The sequence below is a fragment of the Malassezia vespertilionis genome, chromosome 5, assembly GCF_029542925.1.
Source record: "Malassezia vespertilionis chromosome 5, complete sequence".
NCBI lineage: Eukaryota > Fungi > Basidiomycota > Malasseziomycetes > Malasseziales > Malasseziaceae > Malassezia > Malassezia vespertilionis.
The window spans coordinates 149,219-163,555 of NC_079251.1; the positions used below are offsets into that span (position 1 = coordinate 149,219).

The 14,337-nt window shown below is 59.2% G+C and overlaps 6 protein-coding genes across 6 annotated transcripts; 2 read left to right on the plus strand and 4 right to left on the minus strand.

The window, feature by feature from the left end:
* Positions 1-63: 63 nt before the first annotated feature.
* MVES1_002511 (uncharacterized protein) lies at positions 64-2,892 on the minus strand (the record flags this gene model as incomplete). The annotated part of the gene is made up of 1 exon (XM_056207339.1): positions 64-2,892. The coding sequence occupies one exon, from the start codon at positions 2,890-2,892 to the stop codon at positions 64-66; it is 2,829 nt and encodes a 942-aa protein (XP_056063314.1).
* A 137-nt stretch (positions 2,893-3,029) lies between these two features.
* On the minus strand, positions 3,030-4,110 carry EAF3 (Esa1p-associated factor; the record flags this gene model as incomplete). Its single annotated transcript, XM_056207340.1, has 4 exons — positions 3,030-3,114; positions 3,142-3,226; positions 3,254-4,019; positions 4,048-4,110. 4 exons carry the CDS (start codon positions 4,108-4,110, stop codon positions 3,030-3,032), a joined length of 999 nt encoding a protein of 332 aa, XP_056063315.1.
* Positions 4,111-4,362: 252 nt separating this feature from the next.
* Positions 4,363-5,320, plus strand: MVES1_002513 (uncharacterized protein; the record flags this gene model as incomplete). Its single annotated transcript, XM_056207341.1, has 2 exons — positions 4,363-4,416; positions 4,445-5,320. 2 exons carry the CDS (start codon positions 4,363-4,365, stop codon positions 5,318-5,320), a joined length of 930 nt encoding a protein of 309 aa, XP_056063316.1.
* Positions 5,321-5,632: 312 nt separating this feature from the next.
* On the minus strand, positions 5,633-12,517 carry URA2 (Carbamoyl-phosphate synthase; the record flags this gene model as incomplete). Its single annotated transcript, XM_056207342.1, has 1 exon — positions 5,633-12,517. One exon carries the CDS (start codon positions 12,515-12,517, stop codon positions 5,633-5,635), a length of 6,885 nt encoding a protein of 2,294 aa, XP_056063317.1.
* Positions 12,518-12,832: 315 nt separating this feature from the next.
* MVES1_002515 (uncharacterized protein) lies at positions 12,833-13,313 on the minus strand (the record flags this gene model as incomplete). The annotated part of the gene is made up of 3 exons (XM_056207343.1): positions 12,833-13,052; positions 13,083-13,176; positions 13,205-13,313. The coding sequence occupies 3 exons, from the start codon at positions 13,311-13,313 to the stop codon at positions 12,833-12,835; spliced, it is 423 nt and encodes a 140-aa protein (XP_056063318.1).
* Positions 13,314-13,405: 92 nt separating this feature from the next.
* Positions 13,406-14,290, plus strand: cms1 (the record flags this gene model as incomplete). The annotated part of the gene is made up of 3 exons (XM_056207344.1): positions 13,406-13,697; positions 13,724-13,798; positions 13,848-14,290. 3 exons carry the CDS (start codon positions 13,406-13,408, stop codon positions 14,288-14,290), a joined length of 810 nt encoding a protein of 269 aa, XP_056063319.1.
* Between the last annotated feature and the right edge of the window lie 47 nt (positions 14,291-14,337).

Consider the following 14,337-nt stretch of genomic DNA (forward strand, 5'->3'; position numbering starts at 1 on the left):
GCGATGCCTGCTACAGACACCCGCGCCTGTCTACAAATGCATAGGTCCGGCTACTTGTCCGATCTACGGGCGGCTGCGTGCAACTGTCTCCATACCTTTAGGAAGCTGAATCGAGGGGTTGTACGGGCGGCTCTTGCGCTTCGTACTCTCGCCTTTTGGCTTGGTGTGGAGCGTGCCCGTGGCAAGACCCAGCTGGCGAGTGGCGCTGCCAAACGCTTGGCGGGCGCTTGTGTACGTATCGGGATCAGCGTTCGTCGATTCTTCGTCGCTGGAATCATCGTGCGCACCAATTCGCGTATTCCACGAGCTGTGACGGTCGTCATGGGGCGACACTGGCTGGCAAAGGGCAGGCTCGCTTTCAATACGCACACTCTTCTTTGACGTGTGCGACGCCATGGGATGTGCAGGGACGGGCGCTTCTTGTGCTTGCGGCGCCAAGTGCGTAGTAGCATAGAACGGCGCGGCAAGTTGCGCAGAGCGCGAAACGCTCTCGTCATTTCCCTCGTGCACCGAGGCGGGTTCTTGCAAAAAGGCGCGATAGGTCGCCTCCTCAGCAGCACCCAGCGTCGCGCCATCCTCCTGCGACACAGGCTTTGCACCCATATTGCTAAACAGCGTCCGTGTGATGGGCGGCGCAGCAGCGGATGGCTGCGTCGCTGCAGGCTTCACAGGAGAGCCGTCTCGGCCGCTTGTGACCATCTCGGCGAGCTCGAGATCCAAGTGACCCGTGCCGTCAAACTGGCCGTCGAGATTAATGCTGAGACTTTGCAGGTCGGAGCCAGAGCTCGATACGCGGTGCGACTTGGAGCTCTTCATGGCAGACTTGAGCGGCTTGGCGCTCTGTGCAGAGCTGGGGCGTCCAAGATCCTCGGCCTTGGTGACCCAAGAGTCCGTCGTGAACTTGGCTGGGTTACTCGCGAGGCCACCATAGAAAGAGGACGGAGCCGGGGGTGGATGCGAAATAGCTGGTGTCGCACTCTCCCGGCGCTTGCGGCGCACGGGCTTCTCTGCCTGGTCCACACTGTTGCGCGATTTGGGGCGGCTGACGGAAGCGGCAGAGCCGGGACGTACGTCGCTGTCAACCGAGCGGCGATTCACGCGTGTGCCATGGCCTAAAGCAGAGGAAGAGCGCGAAGAGGGCTTGCTGCCTTTGCCAGGCACATTACCAGTGATACCTGCACCAATGACGCTGCGCCGCACAGCAGCAGTGAGCGCATCTTCCTCTGCAGCTGCGGCGCTTGCGCGCGAAGCCTGTTGGTTGCGGCTCTTGGAGGAGCTCATGTGTAAGTTCATGCTGCTGAGCGGACGCTCGTTGTAGTGGCGCACCACATTCGACGGCTCTTCGTCGCTGCTATCGTCGCGGAGCGCACGCGAGCGGGAGTCGGAGATGGGCGAGAAGAACGATTCGGAGTGTACTCTGCGCCCGCCTCGCTCCTCGTGGCGTTTGCTGGATGGCTGCGCCTTGAGCTCGGAGCGGAACAGGTTCGACATACGGCTAAAGAAGCCGCCCTGCTTCTGCGAGCGAGTGCCGGACTCGTCGTCATCGTGCGTATACCTCGAGTGGCGCTCGCGGGGCACATCGGTGGTGGTCGTGTTGCTGTACGTTTCGTGGCGACGGTACCGGTCCTCGTCGTCCTCGTCGTCGCGTCCGAATTGAATGCGCGGCGCGCTCGGCACACCGCCAGGCACAGTCGGAGCGACAAATCCGTCGCGCGCATGCTCCAAATTCATCTTGGGCGCGCTGGGAATGCCGCCAGGGACTTGGGGAATGGCTTGGAGCGAGCTGTTGCGCGACGCATCGCTCATGCGACGATGTGGTTTTTGTGTGCGGCGGGATTTGGATTTGGGTGCGGGCATTGGCTGCGGCGCAGGCGAAGACATGGCAGGAGAAGCCAAAGGAACAGGCGAAACCACGCCGCGGCTGGGCACAAACGCCGGGACAGCCCCAGGCGGATAGCTCGGGACAAGGTCCGCGGCGGACTCCGGGTACGCCTGGGGCTGCTGCTCGTACGCCTGCTCGTACGCTTGGGGCTGCTCGTATGGCAGTCCTTGTTCGTACGGCAGCGGCTCGTATACCTGTTGTTCATATGGCTGCTGCCACTGTTCCGCGTACGGATGCTGCTGCCACTGCTCGTTCGCATCATGGTAGTCCTGGTACGCTCCTTGCGGCGCATTTTCCATCTGAAACGGTGGCTCGAACTCTTGCTGTTGACGCTGCTGCCTGTGTGCGACCATGGAAACTTGCTCGGGGAGCGGGAGTGGCGCTGGAGGCGCGACGGGCAGATTCGCGTCAAAATCATCCAAGAACATGATGATCGAGCGTGCACTATCCATCATTGCCGCGCCTGTATCGCCAAGGGTTTTTACACGCATGGTCATGGCCTCTTTGAAGGTGCGGCGCTTGACTCCAATGAGGAACGCCGTTTCGCTCGAGAGCGCCTGCTCACACGCATGCAGCTCAGCGAGTGCAGCTTCCACGGCACGATTGTGATCATCGTCGTAATTAGCCACCTCCCAGCGCGAAGGTTTCTTCTTGCTGAGCTTGATGACACGGCTAATCAGAATCTCGCGATCGCGCAGGATCGTGCGTACGGTCTGCTCACGATCGAGTACGTCCTTCAGCGCGGAGCGGTAATGGTCGATCGCATGAGCATACGTCTTTTGTGCATCAAGCACTTCATCGAGGTGCTTGGAGACAGTCAACGCCGCCGACTCCAAATCGGGCGTCTCGGACATGCCCCATGCTTGGAGCGACGAATTCGCCGACACTGCCGAGGACGTCGCGGTGAAGAGCTGGTCCACGTACGCCTTTTCCGCCTTGACCAAATTCTGCAAAGCGCGACTGTCGCTTGCCGACGTTCGCGGCTGGTTCATGTCTGGCTGCACATTCATCATGGACCGTGAGCGTAAGGGACCACTTGGCCGGGGAGACACAACCTCCTTTCGGCCGAATCAGACGGCAGCGTGCGGACAGTCAACCGAGGGTGAACCATGGCGCTGGCGGCGCTATATGCAGGACAAACAGGGTGCTACAGACCGCTAAGGCGCAGGTATGCCGTGCTTGGTGTCTCGTACTCGCGCAAAAATAGACGCGCCTTTTCTTTGGCCATGTAGCTGGTGTGAGTCGTGTTTTGTACATACGCAAGCAAGTCTGTGACATGATCGTGCAAAAGCGCGACAGACTCATTGTCCATATTAGTGTGCGCCACAATCGAAGGGAGATTGACTGAGGTAAGGACAGGCCCATACGTACCAAACAGACGTAAAAGGTGCTCGGCGCCGTATATGTCGCACGGCGCGAGTGTATCGCCGCCGGCGCTGGTATCGCCTGCGCTTGCGCCCGTGCCTGAGCCCCGCTCGTTCACGTTCAAGCGGGAGCCCAGTTTCTTGCGGAGCTCCACGTATTGCGTCCGCTCGAAGCGATAGAGCAGGTTCTGCGGTAGGCTTTTGTTAAAGTACAGCTGCAGCCCTTGTAGCACCTCACTCATCACTGCTGGCAATCGGTCGTGCCGCGTCTTGGCCGACGTACGTGTATCATAGTGGTCCGCATATTCCTTCAAAATGGTGCGCACGTTCGGAGTGCGCGGAAGCGGCACAAGCTCTTCTTTTCGCGTGACATTCTCCCAGTCATCGACAAGCTGCAAGCGCAGTGAATCGGGAAGTTGCAGCTTGATATCTGGGCGCCGCTCGCCTTCTTCATGATCTGCACTGTCGCGTACACGTTTCGTGCCGCGCGCATGGCTTCCAGGCGCCGCACCAGGCTTGCGTGGCTCGGCGCGGCGCTGTGCATTCGCGTCGCTTGCTTGGCTCGACGCTTGTGCAAGAGCCTCAGCCTCGGCCTTCTGTGACGCGACAAGAGATTTCTGCAGCGCAATATTTTCATCGTTGAACTTAAGTAGGCGCGGCGGCGGCACCCACTCGTCCCACGTCTTCTTCCAGCCTTGGTAATGCACAAAATAATGAGGGCCCGTCGCACCGGATTGGTTCTCGTCGCCTTTCCAATCCTCAGCCTGAAGAATCTTGTGTCAGTGTTACGCTGGGACATACCTTGGCCTGATACAGTAGCGGCCCATGGTAGCACAAGACCTTTTCGTCTTGCTGGTACTGCATCGTAGGCGGAACGTGGAGGTGTGCCTCCACTGCCGGACAAAGCATCTCCACATCCAGGTATGCGCGGCGGCGAGGAGCGGCGAGGGGTCGTGTCGCGCTATGGGTGCGTAACGGTGCCATTTCTCTCAGCACACCCCGCGGCGCTCTGTGCCCCACGCACTGCATCCCCGGCATGCCATCATGTGTTCAGTGCCACGTGGCACCGGGACGCACCCCCAGCTCCACCTTTGCTCGCACCTCATCGCCCCCAGCATGGACCATTTCAAGTCGTTTACTTCGAACGTCGCGGAGCGATTTGGCGCTCTTGTACGTACGCGCACTATCTAACATACAGAACCAGCAAGCACGGGAGCGCTTTGGCCACGCCGATGACATCACTGAACTGCCTGAAGAGTACCGGCATTTGGAGCAGCGTGTCGATGCGATGAAGAATGCACACGCTTCCATGATCCGCACAGTCCGTGTTTTTGAGCAGGAAGCCTATGATTACCCGCAGCATCTGCAAGAGACGCTCTCGCAGAGTGCACAGTCAATCGGCCATACACTTTCGTCGTGGGCGTCCACCGCTGCGAAGAACACCAACATGGGCAACGTCGAGCCCACTCATGCGCCGGAGACAGCGCCACGAACGCTTTACCACGCACTCTCGCGCAGTGCAACTTCTGCTGCAATGGACCTCGAGCAGGTTCCTATGAGTGCTTCACAGTCAATCGAAGAGCCGGGCGCATCGATCGAGCACAAGCTTGCCGAGCTGCTGAAGAAGCTGGCCGTCGCCGAGAACAGCATTGGCAATGCACGACTCACACAGGACCGCAGTATTGTGCAGTCGTTCATCATGGTCTGGAACGCATTCGGGAGCCAAATCAACCTCGCACTAAAGGCCCGCCAGTCTGTGCGCGATGCACGCCTCCATTTGGACAACCGCCGTGGCGCATTGAAGCACGCCGAGCAGCACGATAGTGTACGTGCGGAATCGATCCGTGGGGAGGTTGAGCAGGCAGAGGACAAGCTTGTGGGCGTGACAGAAGAAGCGATCAGTCTCATGAAGGCCGTACTGGACAACCCTGAGCCTGTGCAGACGCTGGCCTCGCTCGTCAAGGCACAGCTTCACTACTACCGCGAGTCGGTCGGTGTTCTCGAGCAGCTGGACCAGGATATGAGTCACGCGGCTACGACGGCGGAGTCTGCGTACCGCGCATCGCGCTCGTAGATGTGTGTTAGGCGTTCACGGAACGAATGCACCGGTAAGAGAGCTTGATGTACTAGCTGGCATGGTTGTAGTAGCGGTAGACTACGAAGTTTGGCGTGTTGCAAAGTGTGAAATGCGCGGAAGGTGCTGGTAGTCTACAGCTCGAGCAGCACGGCATACGCATGCAGTACACCACGTGGACGCCCTGCAATGCACCGTGCCACAACACCAACGGGCATTGCAAGGCATCCGCGTCGCAGCACAGCCCGCGTGTCGGAATCCAGTCTTTCATCTCGCTCAAAATTAATGTCAACGCTATTCTCCATGCTACGCTCACGGTGCCGATGCGCGCTCACTGGGCTGCAACACCATTGCGAGCAAAGCCATACGAATAAACAGACCACAGCGCATCTGGCGGAAGTATGCAGCGCGCTTTGTATCAAAGTCCACCTCGGGATCAATCTCATCCACACGAGGAAGCGGGTGCAGCACAACCGTATCCGCCTTTGCCCTTGCAAGCACGTCATTGTTCACGACGTAGCATCCCTTCACCGCCTCGTACTCTTCTACCGAATCAAAGCGCTCGCGCTGAATACGCGTCACGTACAAAACATCCGTGCGGCCAATCACCGGGTCTAGGTTTGCCGTTTCGTACATGGTAATCCCATGCTTTGCAATGTCGCGCACGACTTCGCGCGGCATTGCCAGCGACGGCGGCGACACAAAGTTGAGTGTGACGTCGTAGAGACTCAAGAGGCGCACCAAAGAATGCGTCGTGCGCCCATTCTTGAGGTCGCCAACAAGCGTAATCGTCAAGCCATTCACCGTGCCGAGCTCCTCCCGAATGGTGAACACATCGAGAAGCGCTTGCGTGGGATGCTCGCCAATGCCATCGCCCGCATTGATCACCGGAACAGGCGACGCTTTGGCGGCCTCTTGCGACGAGCCAACGGCAGGGTGGCGCAAGACAATCACGTCGCTGTAGCATCCAAGCGTGCGCACGGTATCGCCGAGCGACTCGCCTTTGGCGACCGACGACCTGCTCGTATTTACCGCAACCACTTGGCCGCCCGCGCGGACCATAGCAGCCTCAAAAGACGACGATGTGCGCGTGGATTCCTCGTAAAAGATGGTGCTCATGACACGCCCGCGGAGCAAGTCAAGCACGCCGTAGCGCTCAACATGGAAACGCATCTCCTGCGCTACCGCAAACAGCGCGTGCAAGTCCTCGCGGGTAAACTGCTTCACCGAGAGTATGTGGCGCCGTGAAAAGGTCGGATTGTAAAGCTGGACGCCCGGCGAAAGCAGCGACGCATTCAAGCTGAGCGCGGGCATGTCGCGCAAAACGCCTTCTTTGCCAATCCCTAGCATGGCCGTGGGCCCGCCCGAGAGGGCCGTGGCATTCCGCAAACTATCGGTGCGCGCAAAGCGGCGCGGCGAGCGCAGCGCAAGCGTCGGCGACGGCGGCGCAGCCTCAGCGGGATAGACGCGCGGCGTATCGAGCGACTTGAACGCCAGCGCAGCGACGCCGCCAACATTGGCACCGAGCGGTGCGTCTGTGAGCACCTCGCCGTCCAATGCCACCGTGCTGCCGCGGAAGAAGACGCGGTGGACAGTTCCACGGAACGCGGTGGACGCGAGCGGAGACCAGCCTTCGGTGGGGCTGCTGTCGGTGACGCGGTCGACTTCGACAGAGACAGACGTGTCAAGCTGCTCGGGCATACCGAATATTTCGCGCGGCTTCATACTCATCTTCTCCGTAATATCGCCGAGTGTGATCTTGTTCTCATTCACAGCGTTGAGCAAAAGGCGCATGCTTTCCTCGAGGCCTGCCGTGGGCGACGGGGGGTGGCCGACTTCGAGGCTGAGCATGTATGGTGCGTCGCCAATAGACAGTGCGTCCACCTGCGCAAGATTCTCCCAAAGACTTGCTTGTTCTGCCGCGCTGGGGATGCAAGTAGCAGTGGGGTACATGTCTGTGTTGAAGAAGAGCGCATAGACGGTAACGTCGCACGTAACACAAAGTCCTTTGGCCTTGCTCAAAGCAATGAGCAAAACGTCGTCTTTGGAGTGCACATTGGTGACGTGCAGCCTGCGGCTGTGCAGACTTGCGAGAAGCAGCATCGAGGCAAGATCCGCGCCGGCAGCATCGGTCACCACAAGCTTGTCCTCGGGCCAGTTGGCAAAGTAGGACGAGACGGTGGCTGGGGATGTGCGCACTGCGCTATTCTTCTCAAACGGCACAAAGAGCGCCGAGACGCGCGGGGCAAGCTCGGCAAACTCACGCACGTGTTGCGGCGTCGCACACAGCAAGAGGGCCATGTCGACATGGCACGCGCCTTCGAGCGCAGCCTCGGCGGCACTGAGAGACGCGCCGTCGATGATTGCATTCGCGACGCCGCACGGGTGCACAATGACGCCGGTGAAGCCGCCCAGCGCAGCAGCGCGGCTGCACGACACAATCTGTGCGCTGGTCAGCTCGGGTGAGGCGATGCTCGGGACAAACGCTTGGATGGCGTACAGGCCCGGGAAGGTGTAGGTCATGTGGCTCGTTTTTGCGTCGATAGGGAAGATGTCAAACGTGCTGCCCTGCTTGCGGTAGAGTGCAATGGCCTCGACAAACAGCTTGGCGTTCTTGATATTGGTGATCAGAGGAATCGCGCGGTCAATCGCGAGACGACGTGCGCGATAGCCCATCGAGGTAAACGACGAGGGGCGGCGGTACTTGTTCTTGCTCGGCAAAGAGATGAACAAACTGCTCACGCCCTGCGTCAAGTGCGTCAAGAGCGAGTAGGCTGCCTTGCTGTTTTCGTCGCTGCCAAAGTCGTCGTCTTCAGGGAGGGCCTCGAGGTGGACGACGGGGATGCCGTGCTCCGAGTAAAAGTCGGCGGTGCCGGAGGAGCCGTACAAGGTAAAGCCGAGGTTGTGGAGCGTTTGCACGCTCGGGAGCAGCTCCTGCTTCTCGCTGTAGCTGCCGACACTAAGCAGGACATTTTTGGTGGGCAGTCGAATGCCAGAAGCAAGCATCGCGCGCAAGTACGCCTCGAACTTGTTGCGCCCAAAGCACGCCACCTCACCGGTAGACGCCATTTCCACGCCGAGAATGGGATCAGCGCCCGCCAAGCGGCTAAAGGAAAACTGGGGAACCTTGACACCAACGTACTGGTGGGGAAGTTCCACAGACGGATAGGGCTCCACGGGGATGTCCATGATTGCACACGTCGCAAGCGAAATTGCATCGATGCCTGTGACTTTGGAGACAAACGGGAACGAGCGTGCGGCGCGCACATTGCACTCAATCACCTTGATCTCGTTGTTCTTCGCAATAAACTGAATATTAAACGGGCCTGTGACATTGAGCGCGGCGCCAATCTTGCCCGTGGCCTCTTCAATGCGGCGCACCGTTTCCGGCTCGAGGTCCTGGGGAGGAAGAATGAGTGTGGCGTCGCCAGAGTGCACACCCGCGTTCTCGACGTGCTCCGAGACGTAGTGCATGATCATGGTGCCGTCTTTGGCAACCGCGTCCATCTCAATCTCTTTAGCGCCTTCGAGGTACTTGGTAATTACAACCGGATGCTCGCGGTTGATTGCCGAGGCCTGCGACAGGTAGCTGCTCAGGTCCTCGGGCGAGTAGACGACATTCATCGCCGCACCGCTCAGCACGTAGGAAGGACGCACCAGGACGGGGTACCCAAAGCGTGCACACGTGTTGTACGCGTCTTCCAAACTCGTCAGCTCTTTCCACATGGGCTGGTCGACGCCGATCTTGTCGAGCATGCGCGAGAACTTGTACCTGTTTTCGGCCATGTCGATCATCTCTGGCGAGGTGCCCAGCACCTTGACGCCTTGGCGGTGGAGTGGCAAAGCAATATTGTTAGGCGTTTGACCGCCCATGGAGATGATCACGCCTTGAGAGTGCTCCAGCTCGTAGATATCCATCACGGTCTCGAGCGAGATGTTTTCAAAGTAGAGCTTGTCTGCCTCGTCATAGTCCGTAGACACTGTCTCGGGGTTGTAGTTCACCATCACGGTCTTGTACTTGTGGTCGCGCAAAGTGCGAATCGCACGCACGGCACACCAATCGAACTCGACCGAGGAGCCGATGCGGTAGACACCCGAGCCAAGCACCATGACGCCGTGGTCGTTAAAGGTGATGTCGTGTTCGACAGCATTGTACGTAATGTACAAGTAGTTGGTCTGCGCAGGAAATTCGGCAGCGACCGTGTCGATTTGCTTGACAAACGGCGTGATGCCAAGCTCGTGGCGCCGGCGGCGCACGGCAAGCTCGGCACTGGCGATCCGCCGCGCAATCTGCTGGTCGCTAAAGCCAAGCTGCTTGACCTTCCGCAAAAGAGCAGATGGGAGCGCGGTGTTGGCCTCGAGAGTAAACGCAGCACGCATAATGCCGTGGAGCTTGCTCAAAAACCACTTGTCAATGTTGGAGAGCGCGTGGATTTGGTCGACGCTGTACCCATTCGCCATGGCATTGGCAATCGCAAAGACGCGCTTGTCGGTGGGCGCTTGCAGTTCCTCGTCAATCTCTGCATCCGCGACCATGTCATTCTTGCCGAAGCCGTCAAAGCTCGGGTCGATGGAGCGGATAGCTTTCTGGAAGCTCTCTTCAAACGTGCGGCCAATAGCCATCACCTCGCCGACACTCTTCATAGAGCTGCCAAGCTTGGAACTAACCCGCTCAAACTTGCGCAAGTCCCAGCGCGGGATCTTGGTCACGACATAGTCGAGACTCGGCTCAAAGCATGCCGAGGTTTCGCGCGTGACGTTGTTGCGCAGCTCGTTGAGGGGAATGTTGAGGCCGAGCTTAGCAGCGACAAAGGCCAATGGATAGCCCGTCGCTTTGGACGCCAGTGCAGAGCTGCGCGAGAGACGCGCATTCACTTCGATGATGCAGTACTCACGGCTGTGTGGATTCAGCGCGTACTGGATGTTGCATTCGCCGACGACACCGAGGTGGCGGATGACATTCACCGCGGTCGTGCGCAGCATATTGTAGTCTTCGTCGCTCAGCGTCTGGCTGGGAGCAATGACGATCGAGTCGCCAGTGTGCACGCCAAGAGGGTCAAAGTTTTCCATGTTGCAAACCGTGATGCAATTGTCGCGGCAGTCGCGCACCACCTCGTACTCAATCTCTTTCCAGCCCTTCATACTTTTCTCCACAAGCACCTGCGGACTGTTGGCAAACGCTGCGTGACACAGCTGGCGGAGCTCGTCAACATCTTTTGCAAATCCACTGCCAAGGCCACCGAGCGCGTAGGCGGCACGGACAATAACGGGAAAACCAATATCCTTGGACGCCTGGAGCGCCTCTTCCCAGTTGTTGGCGCTTGCGCTCGGCGCGGAGCTCTCGCCGATCTCGGCGAGCGCGCGCGAGAAAAGATCGCGGTCCTCTGTCTGGATGATGGTCTCAATCGGCGTGCCCAAATTGCGCACGCCGAGCTTGGGAAGCTCGTCTTTAAGGCGGATACCGACGTTGAGCGCCGTTTGGCCGCCAAACGTACAGTAGATGCCGTCGGGACGCTCGTATTGAAGGACCTTGAGAACAAATTCGGGGGTAACGGGCAAAAAGTAGACCTTGTCCGCCAGGCCCGCCGAGGTCTGAATCGTGGCAATGTTGGGGTTAACAAGAATGGTGTAAACGCCTTCTTCGTTGAGCGCTTTGATGGCCTGTGAGCCGCTGTAGTCAAACTCGCCCGCCTGGCCAATGCTCAGACCGCCAGAGCCAAGGACGAGCACTTTGCGGGGGTGCAGACGGGGAAAGGCTGCCTCGTGGTCAGCGAGCTTGCCGCCGGGGAAAGCAACCTGTTTCAATGGCGCACCGGGACCGTGCGTACGGCGGATAGCAGCGCAGTCAACGACAGAGCGGAGAAAAACGTCAAACAAGTACTCTGTGTCCCGGGGGCCGGGCGTGCTCTCAGGATGAAATTGAACAGAGAAATAGGGTGCATGCGTTGCGTAAATACCCTCGTTGCTCCCATCGTTGGCATTGACAAACAGTTCTGTCCAGCCCGGAGGGAGTGTGCTGGCATCCACAGCGTAGCCGTGGTTCTGCGAGGTGATGTAGCAGCGGCCGCTGAGCTGGTCCGTACATGGTATGTTTTGGCCGCGGTTGCCGTACTTCATCTTGGTCGTTTGTGCGCCTGCTGCAAGGGAGAGCAGCTGGTGGCCGAGACAGATGCCAAAGATGGGAATCATGTCGTCTTTGCGGCCAAGGAGCGCGCGGAGGCGCTCGATCGTGGCAGTGCACAGTGTGGGGTCGCCGGGCCCGTTGGAGATAAACAGTCCATCGTATTCTTCGGGACCATTCAAAAAGTCATAGTCCCATGGCACGACAAGAAGCTCGACACCGCGCGATGTAAAGCACCGGATTTGGTTCATCTTCATGCCCATGTCCAGCGCAAGAACGCGAATAGGGCGCCCGTCCGCGTGCAGAAGCGCTGGCTCATTCACCGTGCGCAGTCCAGCAGGCGCGGTGTCTTGGGGCGTATAAAGCGACACCGCAGTCCTCGAAACGCGCCGGACGAGGTGCTCGCCGTTGGGATCGAGCCACGCGACATCGAGGAAGTGCGAGCGCCAGTCGCTTCCCATGATGTCGCCACTTGGGCGTGCGGGCGCAAGAAGACGAGCAAGCATGCTGCCTTTGGTCCGGATGCGTTTTGTGAGTGCACGCGTATCGATGCCGTACACGGCAGGAACGCCACTTTGCTTGAGCCAGTCGCCAAGGCCTGACGCGGCAAGGTAGTGGCTAAAATCGTGGCTGTAGTAGGCCACCACAAGACCCGCGATATGGATGCGCGACGACTCGAACGGCGCGGCGAGGCGCGGGAGCGTGTCTTCAAGGGGGCGCGCAGGCACGCCGTAGTTGCCGGCAAGAGGGTAAGTAAGCACGAGAATCTGGCCCTCGTACGAAGGATCTGTCAGTGACTCGACGTAGCCTGTCATACCCGTTTGGAAGACGCATTCACCCGAGACGCTCACGCCTTGTGCGCCGAAACTAAAACCTTGAAACTCGCCCCCGTCTGCAAGTTCGAGCATCATGGGGCCGTCCGACGGCACGTCCATGGGCTCCGACGTCGCAGGAGGGGCGGGTGATGGCGTGCGGGATGGCGGGGCACTGCCGACCAGTGCAGCGCGCAGCGAAGGAGCGACGCTATCAAGCATGCCCTGCAGCGCACTGCCGTTTGAAGAAATCTCGCCAGGCATGTTTTTAAAGTGCACAGATCCGTTCCACAACGTAGGTCAATCGCAGTTTTTTCCGCAGTTGACTTGGCAGGGAAGCTCTGCAGCCACCTTTTAAAGTACGATGGTCGGACGCACAGAAGCAGTGGCTGGCACTCGCGGGAAAAAAAAATTCCCCAAACGTGATCGGCCGGCCACGCCGTGCTTGGGTAAGCATTTCCGAGCGCTGCCGCGACGCGCTGCGGCGCTGCGGGAACAGTGTGGATGTCGTGCATCATGGTTACACAGCCTTATATCTATCTAGTACAGTATATAAAGTGAGTCTGTCCACCATACACGCTACTCTTCTTCCTTCTTTGGCGCCGCTTCTTGCGTTTCTGCGCTCGGCGAAGGAGGCGTCTCTTCCTTGGTCTCGGGCTCAGGCTCTTCGGCGGGCTCCGCCTTGGCGACCTTTCTCCGCTTCCTTGTACTTGTGCCGCCATTTTCAAGTGGATCGACAACCTTGTCGACTATGTCCTTGAGAAAATCAAACGTCTCATTCGCCTGCACGGCACGTTTCCTACGGTCAGTACGCCAAATCGGTACGCACAAATGGTACGGCGCCACACGCTTCCCGCCGCTCTTGCGCGTCTGCCCCACGGCCGACTCCACGATATTCTGCATAAACAGCTCGAGTGCTTTGGCTGTGTGTTAGTCGCGTGCGGCACGTACATATCACGACCGGCGTCGCTTGTGCAACTTTGCCGACATCCTCATCTGCTTGCATGATGCGCTTGATGCGCGCAATGGGAAACTTGCTCGCCACGCCGCGCCGCACCATCGTAGCCAAACGCGCCGAGGCAGCGGCGCGACGCGCCGCTGTGATTCGCTTACGTGAGCATATTTTTGGGCGTGCGCGCATGCCTTTTGCGTATGGGCGACGAACTGGACGACGGGCTGCTGCTCGAAGGCGATGTAGCGTACACAGACGATGCCACGCCGTCAGGTAACAAGCGCGGGCACGCTGAGGACGTGTCTGAGTCGAAAAAACGCAAGCGGCGGGAAAAGCGGCACAAGAAATCTGCCGTGTACCACGCGAATGTAGCGGCGGAAAAGAGCATCACGGCGCAGTCCGCCGAGATGCAGGCCGATTTTCTAGCCGCGCAATTTCGCAAGACATTTCCCAAACTCAGCGCACTAGAAGTGCAGGATACGCTAGTTCCAGGTAGGCCGCCGCGCTGCTCACCCCAGCCTCTGCTGTAAAAGAGACGTTTACATTCGACGCGCCGCGCACGCTTGAGCATATGGCCGACTATCTAGCGCAATGTACGTGGTGTGCGACTAACACCAGCGGCGCTACCTGCTACGACATTAGCAGATGCCTCCAAACCGTGGATGAAAGAGCACGGCGCGCCGTGCATTCTAGTGGTGTCTGGCAACGCGCAACGCGCTGCAGGCATTGCTCGCACACTCCGCGCACTCTTGCCCCACGAGCAAGCAAAAAAAAGCGATGCGCCGACGGTAGCCAAGCTGTTTGCGCGCCACTTTAAGGTCGACGAGCATGTCGCACTACTGCAATCCCACGCCACGCCTCTCGCAGTCGGCACTCCCCACCGCCTCCAGCAGCTGTTGGACCGCGGCGCGCTGCAGATCGCCCACACGTGTGCAGTCGTGCTCGACCATTCCTGGACCGACGCCAAGTCACGCACCATATTTGACACGCCCGAAACGCGCGACGCTCTCATCCACCTCCTGGGCCACTCCCCGCTGCGCGATGCATTCCGCCGTGCGCAACCATGCCGCCTGCTCCTTTTCTAATAAACCTCCGTACGCCTCCACCCGTAGCGCGTGCACAGCCCGTAGAT